General features: G+C 52.8%; 1 protein-coding gene across 2 annotated transcripts in view; it reads right to left on the bottom strand.

Moving 5' to 3' along the window:
• Nucleotides 1-24295, bottom strand: part of BICRA (BRD4 interacting chromatin remodeling complex associated protein) — a 103621-nt gene that overhangs the window by 21433 nt on the left and 57893 nt on the right. For both annotated transcript variants that reach the window (XM_007997367.3, XM_007997366.3), the window contains exons 2-6: nucleotides 12443-12544; nucleotides 7976-8021; nucleotides 7830-7872; nucleotides 5671-5736; nucleotides 311-2266 (exon numbers count right to left, since the gene is read on the bottom strand). In XM_007997367.3, coding sequence (XP_007995558.2) covers nucleotides 311-2266; nucleotides 5671-5736; nucleotides 7830-7872; nucleotides 7976-8016 — 2106 coding nt within the window. In that variant the 5' untranslated portion in view covers nucleotides 8017-8021; nucleotides 12443-12544. The remainder of the gene's footprint in view (nucleotides 1-310; nucleotides 2267-5670; nucleotides 5737-7829; nucleotides 7873-7975; nucleotides 8022-12442; nucleotides 12545-24295) is intronic.

Consider the following 24295-nt stretch of genomic DNA (forward strand, 5'->3'; position numbering starts at 1 on the left):
GCCAGTGCCTGACCTTCTGTCTGTTCGCTGGTCCCTCCCCTTGTCTGTCTGTCTGCCAGTCCATCTCGTTGCCTAACAGTTGTCCTGCCTCTCGTCTGTCAGCCAGCCTGCCAATCCAACTTCCTGCCAGTTCAGCCAGGGCCCTCAGCCCTCCGGCCTCCTCTTAGGGGCCACCTGTGCCATACTGAGACCTTCCCCCACAGCTGCCACAGTGGCATCCACTTTTGGATCTTGGCGCCTCGCCCCAGGGCCCCTCCTCCTCCCAAATCCGCCTCCTCTGGTACCTGCTCCCCTGTCCTGCCCTGCTTACCTGGGGCAGGAACATCTGCAGGGAGTCCTGAGTGAGGATGGCCGTAGGGGTGGCAGACGGCGGCTGTCCCAGGACGATCTTCTCCGGGCTAGACGCCAGGCCAGGGCTGGGCTGGGGGGTGGTGGCCTGAGGCGGGGCAGCAGCCTGTGGGGTGGGGGCCTGCGGGGGCTGCTGCGCCTGCGACTGCTGGAGGCCCAGGGGCAGGGGTGTGCTGACCGCCGGGGGCGCCTGGGGGGCAGGCTGCACCGTGAGGACGGGCGCGGCCTCCCCGGTGGCGGCGGCAGGGGTGGCCGGCTGCACCAGGCCGTCAGGGGTGTTGAGCATGGCCACGGCGCTGGGGGGCAGGGTGACCCCCTGGAGGACGGTGGTGGCGGCCGGCCCGGCGGGCGCTGGCTGGCTCTGCGTGGGCAGGCTGCCCGCCGCCAGCGACACGGGCATCTGGAAGAGCGCAGGCTGGCCCACCTGGATGGGGGCGGCGGAGAGGATGTGCGCGCTATGGGCCCCAGAGTGGGGGGCCAACACGGGGCCCAGGCTCAGTGGACCCGCCAGGTTCTGGTTGGTGAGGATGGGATTCGCGATGAGCTGTCCACCCGTGTGGGGGGCGGCAGCTGCCAGGATCTGCCCGCCCACGTTGGCCGGCAGGGCTGAGAGCTGCTGCGGGAGCTGGACCGCGGGGGCGCCAGGCAGTAGGAACTGGTTCTGGCCCGGCAGCATGTGCTGGGCGGGGATGACGATGCTGCTGCCTTGGTTCAGGAGGTGGACGCTCATGGGCTTGCTCAGGGCTCCGGGGGGCTGCGGCGGGGCCGCCCCGGTAGTGGTGGCCGGTGGCTGCTTGAAGACATTCGCCTGCAGCGCAGGCGCGGGGAAGCCCGACAGCACCACGTTCTGGCCCGCCTTCCCCGCCGCCATGAACGTCAGGTTCTGTGGGGCCTTGGGCTGCTGCGGGAGTGCCCCCGGCTCTCCCTGGATGGTGAGCGTGGCGCCCGCGGGCGCGAACGGCTTGGGTGTCAGCTGGTAGAGCTTGGGGGGCAGCACCCCCGCGGGCTTGGGCTGGATGGGCGTGGGCGTGCGATGCAGGATCACGTTGGGCGCCGGGACCAGTGGCGACGAGCCGAGGCCTGGGGCCACCGCCAGCGGCTGTCCCGAGGGCGCCCCGCTGGGAGCCGAGGCGGCCCCGGCGCCTCCGAACACAGAGTTCCCATTGAGCGTGGTGGCCACAGCGGCCGGGAGGTTCTTCTGGATGACCAGGCCAGCCCCCTGTGGCGAGACACCGGCCGACGCCAGGGTCACGGGCTCTGAGGGGCCGGCCGCCGAGGCCAGGTAGCCACTGACGGGCACCTGCTTGGCCAGGAGCTGGGAGGTGGGCGTGTTGAGCGCCATGACGGGCTGGCCCACGACCTGGATGGGCGCCAGGCCCAGCGTGGCCGCCGTGGCGCCCCCAGGGCTGCCATTGGGCAGGCCTTGGAGGCCCGGGATGGGCTGCAGTGTCACGTTGCCCAGGCCCACAGGCTGCAAGAACGGCTGAACACTCAGGGCTTTGTTGACCACGTCCTGGGGCGGCACCAGGGCCTGGTGGGTCAGCACGGTGGGCGGGCCCTGCAGCCCCAGCAGGTCGGTGCCGCCTGGGAAGAGGGCTTGGGGCCCCGCAGCCACGGCCGCCGCCCCTCCAGCGCCTGTCGGGCCTGCTCCACCATCCGCAGGCTGCAGGGTGGGCAGCTGGAAGGGACCCAGGTCCAGCTCAGCCTCAGCCTCCAGCGTCTGCTCTGTGATGTTGGCCTCTTGGAGGCTCTGCTGGAGGATGTCACAGGGCTGGTCAGCGCCCCCACCGCCCCCGCCGCCGCCCCCTGTCGCAGGAGAGCCCAGGATGTCATCTTCCAGGAAGTCTAGGTCCACACTGGGGGCCGGCTGGTTGGGCTCTGGGTTCAGGTGGTTGCCAGAGGCTTCTTGCACATGGAGCTGGAGGCCAGGAAAGGTGGGAAGGAATAAGCTGAGGTTAGCAAGGGGCTAGGCTCAGGCCACAGCTGCAGCAAAGAATGCTGAGGTGACAGGGCAGCCATGTTCAAGAAAGAACATTCCCGCCTGCCATGGTGGCTCACGCTTGTAGTCTCAGCGCTTTGGGAGGCTGAGGTAGGAGGATGGCTTGCGTCAAAGAGTTCGAGACCAGCCTGGGCAACATACTGAGGCCCTGTCTCCATAAAAAAATTTTTAAAAAGAAAAATTAGCCAGGGGTGGTACCATGTGCCTGTGGTCTTAGCTACTTGGGAGGCTGAGGTGGGAGGATCACTCAAGCCCAAGAGTTTGTGGCTGCATAGTGGAGCTACGAGCACACCAGCCTGGGCGACAGGGGCAAAACTTTGTCTGAGAAAAAAAGGAAAAAAAAAAAAAAAAAAGAAAGAAAGAAAAAAGAACATTCCACCTGCAAGTGGCTGGACCCGGGATCAAATCCCAGCTCTGCCAAGGCTTAGCTGTGTAACCTAGGGTGTGCTTGATCTGACCTCAGTTTCTCCATCTGTACCCATGAGTAAAATGTAATAAAAAAAAAAAAGTATTCTTCAAGTCCAGGCACAGTGACTCATGCCTATAATCTTAGCACATTGGGAGCCTGAGGTGAGAGGATCACTTAAGCCCAGGAGTTCCAGGCTACAGTGAGCTATGATTGTGTCACTGTACTCCAGCCTAAGTGACAAGAGTAAGACCCAGTGGGGCGCCCTCGGGACAGCCGCTGTTGATGGCCTCAGCTCATCACCACTGGTCCCGGCGCCCAACGTGATCTTGCATCGCACACCCATGCCCATCTAACCCAAGCCCGCAGGGGTGCTGTCCCCCAATCTCTACCAGCTGATGCCCAGAAACCAAAAATAAAGTCTAGGCACAGTGGATCACATCTGTAATCCCAGCACTTTGGGAGGCAGAGGCAGGCGGATCACTTGAGACCAGGAGTTTGAGACCAGCCTGGCCAACATGGTGAAACCCTGTCTCTACTAAAAATACGAAAATTAGCCAGGCGTGGTGGCGGGCACCTGCAGTCCTAGCTACTCAGGAGGCTGAGGCAGGAGAATGGCTGGAGCCTGGGAGGCGGGGCTGTAATAAGCCGAGACCCTGCCACTGCACTCCAGCCTGGGTGACAGAGCGAGACTCCGTCTCAAACAAAACAAAACAAAGATAAATAAAAACAAGCAACTATTGTTTAAATAGTCAATACAGGCCTACGACACTTATCTGTAATTACAAAACCCAAAAAGCTCTAAGAACTGAGACTGGTTTCATAGCTCTGTTGGCAGAAAAACCTGAGCAGAACCGACATGGCACTTTAGGTGGGATCCATTTATCCACATGATGTGACTTCCTACGTTTGGCCATCGAAAGGCAAGCGTGTGACATTACACACACCACACACATGGCACCACTTTTCCAGAATTTGAGAAATTCGAAATTCTGAAACACACCTGGCCCTAAAGGTTTCCCACAAGCGGTCATAGTCCTGGTGGAGAAAAGCTCACATCAGCAGCCACTCCCATTTGTGAGCTTCTATGCCAACCGCACTGTGAGTTCAATGCTTTTTGTTTTTTGGGTTTTTTTTTTTTTTTTGAGACAAGAGTTTCACTCTTGTTGCCCAAGCTGGTGGAGATCTTGGCTCACCGCAACCTCTGCCTGCTGGGTGCAAGCAATTCTCCTGCCTCAGCCTCCCAAGTACTTGGGATTACAGGAATGCACCACCACGCCTGGCTAATTTTGTATTTTTGGTAGAGACAGGGTTTCTCCATGTTGGTCAGGCTGGTCTCGAACTCCCAACCTCAGGCGATCGCCCACCTCGGCCTCCCAAAGTGCTGGGATTACAGGCGTGAGCCACCATGCCTGGACTCAATGCTTTTTAAGTGCTTTTCATGCTATCCTGGACTGCAACCCAGGACACGCATGGAAAAATATCAGCATGCATATGTGTGGATAGCCCCACAAACAATACTTATGATCCAGTTTTCCATCTCCACCAATACCTAACCAGATAACCCATCAAAACCTGCAGCTTCCAAGATTCTCAATAAATCCACATGGAGGGTTCACAGTAGCACCCGGCCCCTGGCAGGTGCACGAGAAGCATCTATCATCATCACTGTCATTATTATTGTGATTGTCCATGCTGTTATTGGTGACAGTCCCATGAGGCAGGTGCTGCTCCCTTCCTCATTTCACAGATGAGGGGACTGCCTGGGTCAACCACTGGTGAGTGGAGGGGAGTGGCAGGCAGACAAGGCTCCAACTCAGCCTCCAACCGACTGAGGACCAGGCAGGCCACTGTGACCCCCTGAGCTCTTAACTGCCAGATGGTCACAACCAACCTGCCTCCTGGGATGCCTGTGGAAATTCACTGACGTCACGTGCAGAGAGTGTTTAGAACCTGACCAGGGATCTTAGGGTATACAAACAAGGTGGTCATAGTAAGAAGTGTGATCACAAAAGAGTAACAGGATCACTGCTGTTACTGGGCCTGTAAATGGACCAACATTATATAATTACTGCATTTCCTCATCATTTATATTATGAAACATAAGCTATTTGGAATATGATATTATAGCCGTGAGAACTAAATGAAGATGACAAGGAAGGGCCAGTCGTATAAGTGTTTGGTGAATGCGTGTTCTGATGATGAAGAGGGAAGGTGGGAGGGTGAGGAGGGGGAATGAGGAAGGGGAGGCGTGGAGGGAGGAGGCCAAAGGAAGAGTGGGGAAAGAAAAGGTGAAGAGGGGAAAGCAGCAACAGAAGAGGGAGAAAGAGGAAGGAGGTGGCCACCGTGGTGTGGACAACTGGCACTCAGTCATGGGACCGGCACAGTCAGGCACACAGTAGGTGCTCGATAAACGTCGTCTGCATTGGCCACTCTGGGCTTTGCTCAGCACCCGTCTTCACTGTCCAGGTGAAGACTGAAGTCTGCAGGTGAGGAGGCCCCTCCCCTAGGTCACACCCCGCCATGGCTGAGTTGGGCAGGACCCCAGGCCTCCCCCAGCCCTCTGCTCTCCAGAGGAGTACCCCTGTGAACCCCACAACCCACATCTGCTTCAGCTCCCCAGAACCACTCTGCACCAGCCACCCCAGGGCCCCAAGGCCTCGGGGACCCTCACCTCTTCCCCGAGGGGCCTTGCAAGGCACGGTCAGCCTCGCCCATGTTGGCCACCCCCAGGGCTCCCCAGTTCTGCTCCCTCCTGCACTGCCAGGGTAGTCCAGCCACCCTCAGAGGCCCACCCCCGCCCTCCTCTGTCAATGGCCCTCAGGAGATGAGCCCAAGCCTCCCCTCTTGCCTTCAGGGCCCCCTCCCACTGGCGGCCCCAACAGCTCAGGTGAAGATTGGGAGCCACGGCACTTACCCCAGGACCTTCATAGAAGGCACTTTGGGCCTCCCCGGGATTATCCAGGAGGTCATCACTGTCAAGCTGCAACAAGACCCACCCCATCCAAGGTCAAAGGTCAGTAGGGCAGGCCCATGCTCTGGAGCAGAAACCAATTTAGGGTCACTCGGGACAAAAAGACAAGGGTTGGGATGGGAGAGGGCTGGGGGCATGGGAAACTCTGGCCTCCGAGAAGAGGCCCCAAAGGCAGGGGCTTGGGTGCCTGCCTAAAACCCAAGGCATCCCCAGCGCTGAGTCCCCGAGCCTGGCCTGCAAAATGATCCTGCGGTGACTGCCTTGAATTCCAGAATCCTGCCTCCACCACACCTCTGCCCAAGCTGTGCCCTGCCATTGCCCCCAGTCTCTCCAGTAGCACAACCTTCAGCAGTGGTCACCTGTGGTCCAACAGCTCCTGTGCCTTCTCACTAAGTACTCTATTCCCAATGCAGCCTGAGTGCCTGGCACGCCCACCATCCAGGCACCTGACAAGCCCTGCAGTGCCGTCTCTGGAAGGGCAGGGCCTTCTCGGATGCCTAGCACCATCCTTAGTGCCCAGAACAGGCCCTGGCATCCACGTATGTGCCCAGTGAATGTCTGGCTATGGCTGGGGCTTCCCTAATTTCTTGTTCCAGCTGGACATCTCTCCAGAACCCCAACTTGTACATCCACCAGCACCACCTGGACTTCCGGAATCTTCCCCAAATTTCCAACCTCAGAAAATGGCACCAGAATCCACTCAGTTGCCCAAGCCAAAATCCAGGAGCCATGGTGGACACTCTCTCCCCCTCAACATCAAGTCCACCAGCAAGTCTGGCTGATGCCACCTCCCAGAGAGATCCCAAATCCAGTGCCGCATGCCTCCCCCACTGCCTGCACCATGGCCCAGGCTGCCATCATCCCATTGCTCATGCCTCTGCTCTACAAATTATTTGATACCTCTCCTTTCAAGAGGTGGAGCTCAATTCTCCTCCCTGTATGTGCTGGCCAGACTGACTGATTAGCTTCTAGTGAATACAGTGTGATAGGAGGAAGGGCATGGGACTTTGGAGACTGCATCATTAAGGGCACTGCAGCTTCCTCCTGTGTCCTCTCTCGGATTACTCGTTCTGGGGGAAGCCAGCTGCCATGCTGTGAAGACACTCAAGCAGCACTACGGAAAGGCCCCCGTGGTGAGGAGCTGAGGCCTCCTGCCAACAGCCACGGGAATAAGTCCTGGTGGAAGCACATCTGCCAGCCCCAGTCAAGCCTTCGGATGACTGCAGCCCCAGCCCACAGCTTGACTACAACCTCATGAGAGTCCCTGAGCCTGAACCACCCAGCTAAGCTGCTCCCAGATTCCTGACCCTCAGACACTGCAAGAGCTCTAACAATTGTTGAAGGTACTGCATGCTGGCATAATCTGTTACACAGCCATAGATACTAATACAGTTGCTCAGAGCTCAACAGACTTCTACTTTTCCCCATTTTGTTCTGTTCTCTGGGCAGCAAATCAAATATGGCATTCTCCTGTTTAAGAGCCCATCAGAGCTGCCTGTCACATTCAGAATAAAAATAACAACTCCTCTATTGGGCTTCCAGGCCTGCATAACCTGGTGGTTTTTACCTACTACAGTCTCACCTCCTACTAGTTTCCCCTTCAGTTTGGCCCCACCAGCCTCCTTTCTGTGTTCCTCAACCATGCCAAGCTCTCTCCCACCTTTGAACTTGCTGTTCCCCCTGCCAGGAGCACTGGCCCTGGCCACCTTGCTGTGATCCTTCAGGTCTCACCTTCAATGTTACCTCCCTCATGTGACCCTCTCTGACCACACTATCTAAAGGAGCCCCTGGGACTCATTTATTTTCTTTTAAACCTCTTTCATTGTGCAAATGACATTATTATTTTTTTATCATACTCTACGTGGTACTATTCACCATGACCTTTATTAGTGACTGGTTTCTTTGTTTACCAAGGAGGTGTCCATGGCAGGAGGACAGGGATTTACCATGAGTTTTGCTCATTGCCGTAACTCCAGTGCCTGGCGTTAGAAGCCACAAGGCAGATGGCTACTGCATCAAGGGGACGTGTCTCTCCCTGTCCCTCACTCCCAATTATACAGCCCCCCCACATAGGGAATGCCTCTCCCTGCGCCCAAGCTTACCTTCTCAGATCCATGCAAGAAGTCATTGAGGGCCTGTGGATCACTGGAAGAGAAGAGGAAGAGAAGCTGAGGAGGTAAGGAGCTGGGGAGGGGAGGGAGGGGAGGGGTTGAGACAGAGGGCAGGGGGTGGGGAGCCCGTTACTCACCAAATCACGTCTAGTAAGCATCTCCCATCCTCATCATCCATCGCCACTGGATGGGGTGGGGTCAGGAAGAGGGCGAGGGAGACAAGGTTAGATTTTGGCAGCTTGCCTGGCCCCCTCCCTTCAGGGGAACCCCCTGAAGGGGGTCAGAGTTTCTGTTCCCTTGAGTTCATGGGGATAGACGGGGACAAGGAATGCCCCCAGGTGCCCTCCCAGCCAGAAACCGCTGACCAGGGACAGGGTCCTTTTCCTCCCGCTCCGACTCTCCCAGCACCTGATGATGATGATGATGATGATGATGGTATCAACCGAGACTAAGTGGGTCCTGACTGTGCCTCACACACACTAAGTTAATCCTCAGGATATCCCAGGAGGGGCCCCACGGCCCGTACTTTGCAGATGAGAACTGGAGGCACCGGGAGGGTCATCCTCCGTCTCCCAGCAAGCAGGCAGCAGAGCCAGGCCTGGAACCTAGGAAGCCTGGCTCCTGAGCCCTGCTCTTCACCACCCTGCTGTCTTGCCTCCCCGTGTGGGCGTGTGGTGGGGGTCTGTCCTACATATAAACAGGTGAAGGAGTGAGGGAGCCAGTGTAGACAGCAAGAAGGGCTTTGTGGCTTAAGGCTCTGAGTGGCCCCTGAAGACATCTGCAGTGTGTTCCCAAGGAAGGGGAGGGTGGTGGGGAAGCTGAGGCAGAAGCAAGGGAAAGGGGCTCATGAGAAGGGGAGTTCTGAGTCAGAGAAGCCACCGGGGTAAGGCTGAGCCCCATGGTCTGAATGATGAGGATGAGGATGGCTAACATTTGTCGAGCACTCGATAGGTGCCAGGCACTGTCTGAGCACTTCAGCAATGTTAGCTTGTTCCACCCCCATAGGGAAGGGATCGTTATTCCCATCTGACACCAGGGGAAGCAGGTATTCTCTGTATTTATTTACCCATCCACGCTCACATCCACCTAGCCTTCCCTCCCTTCAAACACCCCTCCAAATATTCCTCCAACCCTCCAAAACATCCCTCCCTTCTCTGCCTCCATCCATTCATCCACTTCTTTATCTTTCCAAACATCCCTCCAAACATCCAACCAGCCCTCAGAAACATTTAACTAGACAACCCTCCCTCCAAAGCTTCCTCCTTCCTCCCTCTAGCCATCAGTCTCTTCCTCCCTCCATCCTTCCATCTACCTACCCATCCCTCCATTCTTCCATCCATCTACCTATCCATCCTCCATCTTTCCATCCATCTACCTACCCATCCTCCATCCTTCCATCCATCTACCTACCCACCCTCCATCCTTCCATCCATATACCTACCCACCCTCCATCCTTCCATCCATCTACCTACCCATCTTTCCATCCTTCCATCCATCTACCTACACATCCTCCATCTTTCCATCCACCTACCTACCCATCTTCCATCCTTCCATCCATATACCTACCCATCCTCCATCCTTCCATCCATATACCTACCCATCCCTCCATCCATCCATATACCTACCCATCCTCCATCCTTCCATCTATATACCTACACATCCCTCCATCCATCCATCTACCTACCCATCCCTCCATCCTTCCGTCTACCTACCCATCCCTCCATCCTTCTATACATCTACCTACACATCCTCCATCTTTCCATCCACCTACCTACCCATCCCTCCATCCTTCCATCCATATACCTACCCATCCCTCCATCCTTCCATCCATCTACCTACACATCCTCCATCTTTCCATCCACCTACCTACCCATCCCTCCATCCTTCCATCCATCTACCTACCCATCTTTCCATCCTTCCATCCATCTACCTACCCATCCCTCCATCCTTCCATCCATCTACCTACCCATCCCTCCATCCTTCCATCCATCTACCTACCCATCCTCCATCCTTCCATCCATCTACCTACCCATCCCTCCATCCTTCCATCCATCTACCTACCCATCCCTCCATCCTTCCATCCATCTACCTACCCATGCTCCATCCTTCCATCCATCTACCTACCCATCTTCCATCCTTCCATCCATCTACCTACCCATCCTCCATCCTTCCATCCATATACCTACCCACCCTCCATCCTTCCATCCATCTACCTACACATTCTCCATCCTTCCATCCATATACCTACCAATCCTCCATCCTTCCATCCATATACCTACCCATCCCTCCATCCATCCATCTACCTACCCATCCCTCCATCCTTCCATCCATCTACCTACCCATCCCTCCATCCTTCCATACATCTACCTACACATCCTCCATCTTTCCATCCACCTACCTACCCATCCCTCCATCCTTCTACCCATCTACCTACCCATCCTCCATCCTTCCATCCATATACCTACCAATCCTCCATCCTTCCATCCATCTACCTACACATCCTCCATCCTTCCATCTACTTACCCATCCCTCTATCCTTCCATCTATCTACCTACCCATCCCTCCATCCTTCCATGCATCTACCTACCCATCCCTCCATCCTTCCATCCATCTACCTACCCATCCTCCATCCTTCCATCCACCTACCTACACATCCTCCATCCTTCCATCCACCTACCTACCCATCCCTCCATCCTTCCATCCATCTACCTACACATCCTCCATCCTTCCATCTACTTACCCATCCCTCTATCCTTCCATCTATCTACCCATCCATCCCTCTATCCTTTCATACATCTACCTACCCATCCCTCCATCCTTCCATCCATATACCTACCAATCCTCCATCCTTCCATGCATCTACCTACCCATCCCTCCATCCTTCCATCCATCTACCTACCCATCCTCCATCCTTCCATCTACTTATCCATCCCTCTATCCTTCCATCTATCTACCCATCCATCCCTCTATCCTTTCATACATCTACCTACCCATCCCTCCATCCTTCCATCCATATACCTACCAATCCTCCATCCTTCCATGCATCTACCTACCCATCCCTCCATCCTTCCATCCATCTACCTACCCATCCTCCATCCTTCCATCTACTTATCCATCCCTCTATCCTTCCATCTATCTACCCATCCATCCCTCTATCCTTTCATACATCTACCTACCCATCCCTCCATCCTTCCATCCATATACCTACCAATCCTCCATCCTTCCATGCATCTACCTACCCATCCCTCCATCCTTCCATCCATCTACCTACCCATCCTCCATCCTTCCATCTACTTATCCATCCCTCTATCCTTCCATCTATCTACCCATCCATCCCTCTATCCTTTCATACATCTACCTACCCATCCCTCCATCCATCCATCTACCCACCAATCCCTCCATCCTTCCATCCGTCTACTTACCCATCCCTCCATCCATCCATCTACCCATCCCTCCATCCTTCCATCCATCTACCCACCCATCCCCTACACCCAGGTTGCCCCTACATCCTTCCATCCACCTACCTATCCATCCCTCCATCCTTCCAAGCTTCCATTCAAACACCCCTCCTTCCCTTCTGTCAAATACCCACACAGACCCATCCTTCCAGTCACTCATCCCTTCATCGCTTCCTGTACCCTCTGCCTCCCTCTCCTCCCAATGACACATACAATACACAATGGAAAAGAAGACCTGATCCCTGAATGGTGGGAATTTACAGCTCAGGAGTGTGGAGTTCCCTTACCCTCCTTTTTCGTTGGGGTAGGGAGTCCCAAACCTCACTGACGACGTGACAACTGCCATGGGTCACCATCCCCACCCAAAAACCTCACATATATAATCTTACATGAACCCTCGGCTGGTGCACAGTCCCTCACCCTGACAGCATACTCTGAACTTCCCTAACAGGGGCCTCCCCAGTGCCACCCCCAAGTCCTCCAACCCCAGTGCTCAGTGACATAATGAAGAGCCCTGGCCAGGGTCCTCCCACAGTAGGTTGGGGGGTATTTGCTGAATCATACTGTGAAAAATCTGACGACACATGCATGTTTCATGCCAAAACATGCATGTGGGTTAAGAAATGTGACACATACTTTTCCAGGGTTCACGGATCCCCCTCCCTGCAGCACAGACAGAGACACATGCATCCCCAGAGTCCCACATGCCAATTACTCTCCCTCTCAGGGGTTGGCTGTGGGGACTGTCCCCAGGGCTCCTGCTGCCTTAGAAAGCGGTGAGGACATGCTCTCACCTGCTCCATATCCCCGCCCTACCAGGCTTCCTCCCGCTGTGTCACCAGGTCCATGACCTATGAGCCCCTTCCCTCCCCAACCCGCTCATAGAAGGCACACAAAGGCATGGTCTGCAAAGAATCTGGAGAAAAGGGGAAAGGGGCAGGGAGAAAGATTTTGCCTGCACTAATGCAGAGGCAGGGTGATGGCCCAAATGACCCAGGTGGGAGAAGAAAGAGCTGGAGACATGGCTTAGCCAGGCTCTTCCAGGAAGGAATGCTCCTTCCTCATCCAGGGGCCAAGGTGGTGCTGGGGAGGTGGAATGAGAGACGGTTGCCCCTCCAGGAATAACAGAGATGCTTCGCTGGTTACCTGCGCTACAAACGAATCATGAAGGGAAGGAGGGGCGTGTCCACTCCAGGTCTACGCGGGGCCCCCAGCTGGGGACTTGGTAAGGGTCCTCTTGGGGGCCAGCTGTGGAGAAAATGAGAGACAGACAGTGAGTGAGAAAGTCAGTGAAAAGGAAAAAGACGTGGTCACAGATGGACAGAGCTATGGGAGGTAGGTGGGAGAGGGATGGACAAAGGAGGGGGACGGAACAGAGATGGGAGGCTGAAAAGGTGACATTCAAGGGAAGTTTAAAAAGTTTAAAATCACACAAAATAGCTGGCGCAGTGGCTCACGCCTGTAAATCCAGCACTTGTGGAGGCTGAGGCAGGAGGATCACTGCAGCCCAGGAGTTCAAGACCAACCTGGCTAGGCAACACAGCGAGATCTTGTCTCCATAAAAAGAAATTTTTTTGGCTGGGCATGGTTGCTTGCCTGTAGTTCCAGTTACTCTGAGGCAGGAGGATTGCTTGAGCCCAGGAGGTCAAGGATGCTGTGAGCTAGGATAGTGGCACTACACTCCAGCCTGGGCGACAGTGAGACCCTCTCTCAAAAATAAAAAAATCTGGTGGGCATAGTGGCTCACCCCTGTAATCCCAGCACTTTGGGAGGCCGAGACAGGCGGATCACAAGGTCAAGAGATCGAGACCATCCTGGGTAACACGGTGAAACCCCGTCTCTACTAAAAATACAAAAAAGTAGCCAGGCATGGTGGTGGGCGCCTGTAGTCCCAGCTACTCGGGAGGCTGAGACAGGAGAATGGCATGAACCCAGGAGGCGGAGCTTGCAGTGAGCCGAGACTATGCCACTGCACTCCAGCCTGGGCAACAAAGCGAGACTCCATCTCAAAAATAAAAATAAAATAAAATAAAAATAAAAAAATTAAATTGAACAAAACCACACTATACATACTATTATCCCATATATATACTACATATGTGTAGCACATACACTATAGCACATAACATTATACTGTGTCATTTACTGGTACTTCAGTCTAACAAAATACAGCCAATTCTTGTTATTTGCAGTAGTGAGGTTCTAGAAAGTCACCGTGAACACTGAGCCACTGCTCCTGGGGAAAATACAAGGCTAGGTTCCTGCCAGGCTCTGGCCACAGTATTTTTGCCCATCAATCAATCAATACATCACCTTGACTTATATGCGTTTCTGTCTGAAGACATCTTATTTAATCTATATTGTTGATTCATTCACATTGAACTCACGGCCAACAGGACCATCACTCCTACCTGAAGGAAGCTTCTCTAACACAGGTATTTTCTCCAGAAGGCACATCACAGCCTCACTGCCCTTAGGAACACTAGATTTCTACACCCTGCTTGGAGCCATTTTATTTTATTTATTTGGGTTTTTTTTGTTTGTTTTGTTTTTCTTTTTTTGAGACGGAGTCTCGCTCTGTCACCCAGGCTGGAGTGCAGTGATGCAATCTTGGCTCACTGCAACCTCCATCTCTTGGGTGCAACCGATTCTCCCACCTCAGCCTCCCGAGTAGCTGGGATACAGGCGTGTGCCACTGCACCTGGCTAAGTAGAGACAGGGTTTCACCATATTGGCCAGGCTGGTCTCAAACTCCTGACTTGAAGTGATCCACCCACCTTGGCCTCCCAAAGTGTTGGGATTACAGGAGTGAGCCACCGCATCTGGCCTAGGAGCCATTTTAAACAGAGAAATCACCAATAAGAAGCACAAAGGCAGTCGGGTGCAGCGGCTCATGCCTGTATCCTGGCACTTTGGGAGGCTGAGGCGGGCAAATCACTTGAGGTCAGGAGTTCGAGACCAGCCTGGCCAACATGGCAAAACCCTTTAGTCTCTACTAAAAATAGAAAAAATTAGCCAGGCGTGGTGGTGGGTGCCTGTAGTCGCACCTACTCAGGGGACCGAGGCACGAAAATCACTTGAACACAGGAGGTGGAGCTGCTTGCAGTGAGCCGAGATCACACCACTTGCACTCCAGCCTGGGTGACAGAGCGAGACTCCGTCTCAAAAAAAAAAAAAAAAAAAAGACTCACAAAGATATGAAAAATGTGGCACTAAATCGATTGCAAAAAGGACACTGCTTTGCAATCTGAGCTGAAACAAGACATCAGAGTGCTGCTGGGCCCGACCTCAGCTGGGAACCTGCATGTCAGGCAGCTCAATTTTTCTGGCCACTCTACCCACTTCTGCAAATGACCAGCACCGTTTTGGGGTTACCAATTTTCGCAAGTAGGTGAATTCGCAAATACGGGATCTGTGAAGAATGAGGACCGACTGTGACAATAATAAAACCACTGGGCCGGGCGCGGTGGCTCAAGCCTGTAATCCCAGCACTTTGGGAGGCCGAGACGGGCGGATCACGAGGTCAGGAGATCGAGACCATCCTGGCTAACACGGTGAAACCCCGTCTCTACTAAAAATACAAAAAAACTAGCCGGGCGAGGTGGCGGGCGCCTGTAGTCCCAGCTACTCGGGAGGCTGAGGCAGGAGAATGGCGTAAACCCGGGAGGCGGAGCTTGCAGTGAGCTGAGATCCGGCCACTGCAGTCCAGCCCGGGATACAGAGCAAGACTCCGTCTCAAAAAAAAATAAAATAAAAATAAAAAAATAAAATAAAATAAAACCACTGATAGCGGGCCTGCTATGTGCTGGGTGCTGGTTTAGGTACCCCGCACGTACAACTCATTCACCTTCCCTAAATCCCCAGAGGCAGGTGCTTCTGTGATCCCTACACAGTAGATGAGGAAATAGGCTCAGAGAGGTTAGTCATCTGGCTGAGATCCTGTAGCTGGTAAGGGGTCAGGCTGGGAATTTTTTTTTTTTTTTGACTCTTGTTGCCCATACAAGTGCATGGAGTGCAATGACGCGATCTTGGCTCACTGCAACCTCTGCTTCCCGGGTTCAAGTGATTCTCCTACCTCAGCCTCCCAAGTAGCTGGGATTACAGGCATGCACCACCATGCCCAGCTAATTTTTTATATTTTTAGTAGAGACAGTTTCACTATGTCAGCCAGGCTGGTCTGAACCCCTGACCTCAGGTGATGCGCCCCCCTTGGCCTCCCAAAGTGCTGGGATTACAGGTGTGAGCTACTGCGCCCTGCCCAGGCTGGGATTTGAGCCCAGGCAGGCTCACTGCAGAGGCCTCGCCCTTAACCACTACCCCACAGGCGACCATCTCCTGCTACTTCTCTCGTAGGATCTGAAACAAATACAGCAGAATGTTCAGGCACTATTGAGGGGCTGGGTGACGGGGGTATGCGTCTCTGTTATCATTTTATGAATGCCTGGGATGCTTCAGATTGGAAAAGGAGATAAAGGGACTGGCATGGAAGAGAGGGAGGAAGGGACAGGAGTGGCAAGTGGCTTTCTCTCTTCCTCTCAGGTCCTGATTCCAGAAAGATCTAGAAAGCAGATGTCGCAAGACCCTGGAACACAGGATTCTTTTCCTCTGGAATGCGGGTGCCCTGCTCCTGGCCTGGAGGTGTGCATGAGCTCCCAAGATGAAGGGTTCACGTCTGTTCATGCCTCCTCCCTGGCTCTGGTAGGTGTGGCCCAAGCTCTGTGCACGACCTACCTACCAGCAGAATTAGAGACAGGAGGGGGTGCAGCTCCCGTGGGGCTTCTGCAAACCAGTCCCGAGGCTGAATTTCGAAGTGGAGGCTGGAGAGCTCTCTCTGCGGATTTTGTATTTGTGTGCTTTCATTCCAATGACAACATTAAAGACATGAACAGGAATGTTCTGGGGAGAGGGACACGTTCCGTGTTGTGACCAAGCTGTGTCTACGTGAGTGTTCAGAATTTAACAGCTCGGGTTTCTGTGTTTCAACACAGGAAAATTTCACTTGAAAAAATGAAAAAGGAGGGAGGCGTGGGTAGCTCACACCTGTAATCCTCCCTAGCCGAGGCAGGGAGGCTGAGGCAGGAGGATGGCTTAAGCTCAGGAGTTGGAGAACCAGCCTGGACAACACAGCAAGACCTCATCTCTACCAAAAAATTGAAAATTGGCCGGGGGTGGTGGTGGGCCCCTGTGGTCCAAGCTACTCGGGAGGCTGAGGTGGGAGAATCGCTTGAGCTAGAGAGGCCGAGGCCGAGGCTGTGGTGAACCAAGATCGCACCACTGCTCTCCAGCCTGGGCGACAGAGTGAGACTCCATCTCAAAAAGAAAAGAAGGCTGGGCGTGGTGGCTCACACCTGTAATGCCAGCACTTTGGGAGGCTGGGGTGGGCAGGTCAACTAAGGTCAGGAGTTCAAGACCAGCCTGGTTAACATGGTGAAACCTCATCTCTACTAAAGTACAAAACTTAGCTGGGCGTGGTGGCACACACCTGTAATCCCAGCTACTCAGCAGGCTGAGGCAGAAGAATTGCTTGAACGCAGGAGGCAGAGGCTGCAGTGAGCTGAGATTGCACCACTGCACCCCAGCCTGGACGACAGAGCTCCAAAAAAAAAAAAAAAAAAAAGAAATTGGGCGAGGGGCTGGGGTTGCTGCCTGCGCATGCTCACAGCAGGAATCAAGTGCATCTTGACCAATTCTGAGGCTCCCATCCCTGGGCTGCCACTTCCCATTCCCAGCCATGTACCCTAAGACAAGTTACTCATCCCCTCTGTGCCTTAGTTTCCCCATCTGGAAAATGGGGGAGGATAACACTATGTCCTCCATGGGACTGTTACATAGGAACATCCTTAATCCATATCCTAAAGCACTCTGTAAGCGGTGTGCATGCTAGTCGTGATCATTTTAACTGCCACTGTTGATGCTATCTAGTGGGGCAACTCCCAGAGATTTTGGGCCACAGCCCAGTGAGGCTGGACAGAAGTCCCTGGCCCCACTTTGGTGCTGTTTGCCACACGTGGCCTATGTGTGTATTTGGAACGGTTAATAGATCCCCTGCTTCAGCCAGGTACCAGGGTTCTTTGAATCCTTCCAAACACCTGGTATTACTCCCATTTTGCAGATGAGATAAACGCAGTGGAAAAGAGCGGTTTTGGGGGTGCTGCGGCACCTGCACTGTGTGCACCCACACCAGGCCAGCTAGGTGTCTTGTTGCTCTCAACCCAGCAAGCAGAGGAAGCCTTTCAAGATACACATGAAGATTAAAAACACAAAAAAATCAGCCAGACATGGTGTTGCACACCTGTAATCCCAGCTACTCAGGAGACTGAGGCAGAAGAATTGCTTGAACCCAGGAGTTCTAGGCTGCAGTGAGCCGTGCCACTGCACAGAGTACAGATCATGCCACTGTACTCCAGCCTGGGCAACAGAGCGAGACCCGTATCAAAAAAAATAAAATAAAACCAAAATTTTAACATCAAATATCATACATCTATCTGATGGTTTGGTTGTTTACTGTGTGTCTCCTCTACCAAAATGTCCCCCAGGACAGGAACCTTTGCTTGTTTTGTCCCCTGCAAGATCCCTGGGACTGGCATGGTATGTGGCATACAGTAGGAGCTCAACAAATATCTGTGGGACGAATGAATGAATGTGCAGAGGAAATTAAACAAATGCTTTCATTTGTTCAACAGGCAACCTGCTGAAATGTACATTTAGTAGGCACCTACTGTGTGTCTGGTGGGGGGTTGCTAAGGACAGCAAAAGGGCAGAAGCAGACCCCATTCTGGCTTGGGGAGCATGGCCGGTGGTTCTCAGCCAGGGAGGGTGCTGGAGACCCCTCTCCTACCCCCCACAATCAGAAACTTTTGAAGCAGTGACTGAGGTTGCGGGGTGGGGTAGGGGGGTGGGGGGCAGAATCTTTGGGAGCCATCACATAGCTCCCCTAAGTCCCAGAACAGGGCGGACATGTGGACAGAGCTACAGCCAACCCACCACGGGCACACACATGAGCGAGAAGCCAGCCTCTGCCACCAGGAGCCATTGCAACCCAGGCTCACTCGTCACTGCGGCATCACACAGCTGAAGCTGCCTGGCACACCCCGAAGAGCCTGCACTGCCTGAGTGCTGCTGGGTACCAGCCCCTGTGCTCACTCCATATCCACCGATCCCTCCCCATCCCCACGGAAGCACTGCTGACACACATCTTACAGGAAAAGGAGACTCGGAGGTGGTCGGGACACTTGCCCTAGGTCGTACCATGGCACCAGAATTTGAACTCAGACCCTGTGATTCTGAAGACCTCACTCTTCACCACCACGCTATAAAAAGCAGGAAAGGCTGGGCCTGAAAACCACAACCAGCTCCAGAGAACAGCCATGACGCAACAATGACACAGTGTCCTTCCAGAAAATTGTGTGAATTTCTTCTCCACTTGTAATGCAATCGGAGTTTTGCGCTGTCATCAGGAGCTGTGCAGAAGCCAGGCTGCTAGCAGGATACGGAATTAAAAGGGCCGGCTAAGCTACACAAACAGGCGGATTTTAATTTCCCAATACAAACTGGAGTAACCCTTAGGTTGCTTGCCAGTAATAAAAAGTCTCCAGAACGGTATCAGGAAGTGCAGATGATGTGGCAAAGTCTATCCGTTGCTTTTTAAAACACCATTTCCCCACCTCTCCTCCTCTGCTCACAGAAGCCTGACTCTGTGCAGGGTAACACTTGCCAACGCTAAGATGTAAACAAAGACTGTTCTAGGCCAGTCTCTCAAACTCTGGGTCACGCCTTTGAAGGTTGTGAAATCAAATTAGCAGGTTGTGACCAGGAACTGCTTTAAATAATTAAACAGCATGGAAAAAAATGGAATGGAATGGAAAGGAACAGAAGATATTAACGTGTACTATACATGGTAAGAGTATTTGAGAAATTGGTTTCAATAATGTGTGTGTGTGTGTGTGTGCATTGTGACACACAGAAACATATTTTGGACTGTCAGTTGTGGTCAAAATAGCCTTAAAATAATTGAACTAAGCCAGAGGCATTCCCACCTCCTTTATCAGACACTCACTTTCCCAGCCTTTCTTTCAGTTAGAGTAAACACAGTTCTGCAAATAGTAAAAACCGAAGTGTATAGACAGGTTCTGCTCAGTGAGACTTTCAGGGAAGATTCAGGGAAAGTTTTTCTTCCAGAATACAAAGACAGAGTTTTTCCAGAAAGACAGTCTTTTGCTCCTGCTTCCAGTTTTGAATACAGTTGAGATGACTAGAGCTGTGGCAGCCATTCTGCAACCATGAGGCAACAAACCTGAGGCTGAAAAGCCCACCAGCAGAGGATGGTTGATGGGAGTTGACAAAAAGACCATGTTCCTTTTTTTTCTTTTGAGACAGAGTCTCGCTCTGTCGCCTAGGCTGGAGTGCAGTGGTGCGATTTTGGCTCACTGCAACCTCCGCCTCCCAGGTTCAAGTGACTCTCCTGTCTCAGCTTCCTGCGTAGCTGGGATTAGAGGCGCCCACCACCACGCCCGGCTTTTTGTATTTTTAGTAGAGACGAGGTTCACCACGTTAGCTAGGCTGGTCTCAAACTCCTGACCTCTAGTGATCCGCCCACCTCGGCCTCCCAAAGTACTGGGATTTCAGGCGTGAGCCACCGCACCCGGCCTGACTGTATTAACAACTTTTCATGGGCTGCCCACCTCCAAACTTATTAATCCTTATGGTTTAAGCCATTATTTGGTTTCCCATTATTTGCAGACAAATACAACCTGATGCAAAAGAGCTTCCATTTCTGGATTATCTTTGCAGCCCACACGGCAAGGCCTCTTACATGGGTCAAGGGCTGCTCTTTGTGGGTCACTGATTAAGAAGAAAGGCCGCTACTCGGGAGGCTGAGGCAGGAGAATGGCTTAAACCCGGGAGGCGGAGCTTGCAGAGCTGAGATCCGGCCACTGCACTCCAGCCTGGGTGACAGAGCGAGACTCCGTCTCAAAAAAAAAAAAAAAAAAAAAAAGAAGAGAGGTCAAACGAATAGGAGAGGGCTGGTGGAAAGGGGATCTGAAACAAAGGCCACTATGGTTGATCACAAAGTGGCCAGAAATTCTCCTCCCTTGCCCCACACTCTTTGTAGCTCCTCCTATTAAGAAGTGGGGTCTATGACTTCAACCCTTGACCCTGGGCTGGCTTCTTGACTTGCTCTGGCCAACAGCATGTGGTGAAAGTGATGGTGTGTGATTCTTTTTTTGAGATGGAGTCTTGCTTTGTCGCTCAGGCTGGAGCGCAGTGGCACAATCTCAGCTCACTGCAACCTCCACCTCCTGCGTTCAAGCGATTCTCCTGCCTCAGCCTCCTGATTAGCTGCGATTACAGGTGCATGCCACCACACTCACCTAATTTTTGTATTTTTAGTAAAGACGGGGTTTCACCATGTTGATCAGGCTGGTCTCAAACTCCTGACCTCGTTATCCACCCGCCTTGGCCTCCCAAAGTGCTGGGATTACAGGCATGAGCCACCGCGCCTGGCCGACGGTGTGTGATTCTGAGCCTGGCAGACTTCCACTCTTTGCCCAGCTGCCAGGTGAAGAAGCCCAGGCTGGCCTGCAAGAGGATGAGAGCCACGTGCTCATCACCCCATCACCGCAGCCAACAGCCAGCCAAGCCCTAGACGCAGAGTCACCAGCTGCCCAACAGCTGACTACAGACACCCAGCCCAGGCCAGAAGCACTTAGCTACGCCCAGTCCAAATTCTAACCGTTGGGATCATGGTTTTCCTTTCTCTGTTTATTACTGTTTTGATTTTCTAAGACAGGGTTTCGGTCTGTTGCCCAGGATGGACTGCAGTGGTGCGATCACAGCTCACTGCAGCCTTGACTTCCTGGGCTCCAGGGATCCTCCCACCTTAGCTTCCTGAAGAGCTGGGACTGCAGGCGCACGCCACCACACCTGGTTAATTTTTTGTAGAAAAATTAACTATGCAGCCCAGGCAGGTCTCAAATGCCTGGGCTCAAGTGATCCTCCCATTCTGACCTCCCAGAGTGCTGGGATTATAGACATGAGTCACTGTGCCCGGCCAGGGCTGTGTGTTATGTAGTGACAGCTCACTGATACAGCTCTCTCTGGGGACTAGGAACCAAGTTTGACCCCACACCTGACTCATCCAAGTTTTATCCCTCCCACCCCCCAAATCTCTCCAATCAGCACCCTCCTGTCCATGATCACTATTCTGGCCCAAATCTAGGCCCTACTGTTTCTCTCATCACCCAGCCTGGGTTCACATTTGGCTTATTCACATCTGGCTGCTCCTGCCATTAAAATACTCAAAAGCTTCTCTACCGATTAGTAAATAAATGTTGCCCAAGCAGCCTCGGCTCCTCCTATATGCCTTCCCTGCGCTGGACACCGAGATGCCATGTCCAAACGACCATAGGAAGCCCTCCTCCCAGGCCCGGCTCCCTCTGGCCTCTGCCCCTCCCCGCCAACCCCCTTCCTCACTGGCCACCGGCTGGACCTGCCCAAACTATGAGTCCAACCTCTGCCTGGGCCACGTGGCTACGAGCCCTGGTGTTTGGGAGTCTGGGTGTTTGACTGGGTCAGATTCTGTCCCACGAGCCCTTGGCTATGGCCACCTCTGACTTCATCATCTTCGTCACCCCCGCCAAGTTTGCTGAGTGCTTACTAAATGCTTCATCTTACTTCATTTCATTCTCACAGCAACCCCATAAAGCAGATGCCATTATCCTCATGCCCATTACACAGATGAGGAGACTGAGGCCAGAGGGTTGGGTACTTGTCCAAGGTCACCCAAGAGTGAGAACTTGAACCCAGCTGAGACCCCTAAGCCCATGGGAACTACATGATGGGTGCCAGCCTGGCCATCTCCCCCTCCACCCCCAGTAGCAGGGGTGTACTCTGACAGGTTCCCCACCTCCGCCAGTTGCCCAGGCCAGGTCCTCTACCCCTTTCGTTGTCCTGAAATGCCTCAAATGAGTCATTCCCGTGCACCCTGGTCAGACAGACAAATGAGGTGATGTGTTCACCTGGTACATAGACTTAACATGCTATGACGCCAAGAAGTTAAGCTCTTAGGATGTATTTCCAAGGTGTTTGTAGTGAGTTGAATGGTGGCCCCCACCACAAAAAATACATAAACATCCTAGAACCTGTGGATGTGGCCATCCTTATTTGGAAAAAAGGGTCTTCGTAGATACAATTAGATTAACAATTTTGAGATGAGACTATCCTGGATTATCTAGGTAGGCTCAAAATCCCATGATAAATGTCCTCCTAACAGCAAAGGAGAAGTCACAGAAGAGCAGAAGGCCATGTGAAGAAGGAGGCAAAGCTTAGTGTCACGTGGCTACCAGCCAAGGACCACCTAGAGCTCCAGGGGCTGGACCAGGCGAAGAAGGCTCTAGGCTCCTCCCTAGAGCCTCCCAAGGGAGCACAGCTCTGACCACCCCAGTGGCCCTGCTGACACCCTGATTTTGGACTTAGGGCCTCTGGAACTATACGAGAATAGCTTTCGGTTTTAAGATCCCGCATCTGTAGTAGTTGTTACGGCAACAATGGGAAACTAATGTACATGTAAGTTTCTAAGACAGAGAGGTATATAATATGTACTGAGTATAGAACACATATATGTAGCCTGGGCAACACAGTGAGACCCCATCTCTACAAAAAATTTTACAAATTAGCCAGGTGTTATTTTACAAATTAGCCAGGTGTGCTAGTGTGCACCTGTGGTCCCAGCTACTTGGGTAGCTGAGGTGTGAGGATTGCTTGAGCCTGGGAGGTTGAGGCTGCAGGGAGCCATGATCATGCCACTGCATTACAGCTTGGGTGACAGAAGGAGACCCTGTCTCAAAAAAGAAAAAGAAAAGAAAAAAAAAAGAAAAGAGAAGAAAACGTGTGTGTGTGTGTGTGTGTGTGTGTGTTTGTATGCACCACCATGTACAGCTGTACAGGTTGTTCACTGCACAAAGGGATCCAAAGGGGCAAGTGGGGCATCAAGTCCAGTCCAGGTTCTGCTCACACCTATGAGCCCCAGACAAGGGTAGCATCCACATGGAGAAAGGAGTCCCCTTTCCCATTTCATACAAACGACACACCACAGAGTCATGCCCTCTCAGACAAGCACCGTTTTCAATTGCATGCAAAAGCCCTGGAAGAGCTGGCTGGGCCCTGGATATGTAGCCTCTTGCATGATGTGTCTATTTCAAAGCTAGAAAAGGAAAATGGGAAAAAAATGTTGATTCTTCACCCACCTCCACCCCTGTTGGGAAAGACAGAGAAAAAGCAATTTGAAGAGCAATTAAAATCTATACCATCTTTATTTTTAGTGACCTTTAGAGCTCTAAAATCATTGAATTAGTTTAAACAAATAAAGTGGGCTCCATGAAGCTTAGATTGCTCATAAAGCGACTGATGTCTAGCTCCTAAAAGCCTGTTTTATACAGGTAGTTACAAACTAGAAACGTTTCGTGCATCTTCTCTTTTCCCTTTTTACATTTGACGCTGTTCTAAATACAGCTATAAAGCTGCAGCCTTGCCAAGAAAACCAGGTATCTCAAAAGGGTTTGGATTTTTCTCAACGCTGGCTTATGAGAAACAGGAAAAACCCTGGGAGAGGGTAAAGCACAGGCATTCGGGGTGGGTGACGGGAATACAAAAGAAATGATTATGTTCACTGGACACAGGTCATCAGGCAATGAAGCAGGCTTTGCATTCAGGGAAAAAAATGCAGCTAAGAGAAGCAAAGGGGAAACAAACGTTCCCCAAGACATGCACATGGGTTTGTAGACCACTGGTTCCTAATATAGATCTGGGAATCTGGGAATCGGCAGGTCCCGGTGTGGCCTGAGACTCTGCATTTCTAATGAGTTCCCAGGTGATGCTGATGCTGCTGGCACAGACCACATTCTGTGAATCACTGTTCTAGAAGCTTCTTCTTCTTTTTTTTTTTTTTTTTTTTGAGACGAAGACTCATTCTGTCACCCAGGCTGGAGTGCAGTGGCATGA

Source organism: Chlorocebus sabaeus, chromosome 6, assembly GCF_047675955.1.
Source record: "Chlorocebus sabaeus isolate Y175 chromosome 6, mChlSab1.0.hap1, whole genome shotgun sequence".
In the NCBI taxonomy this organism is placed as follows: domain Eukaryota; kingdom Metazoa; phylum Chordata; class Mammalia; order Primates; family Cercopithecidae; genus Chlorocebus; species Chlorocebus sabaeus.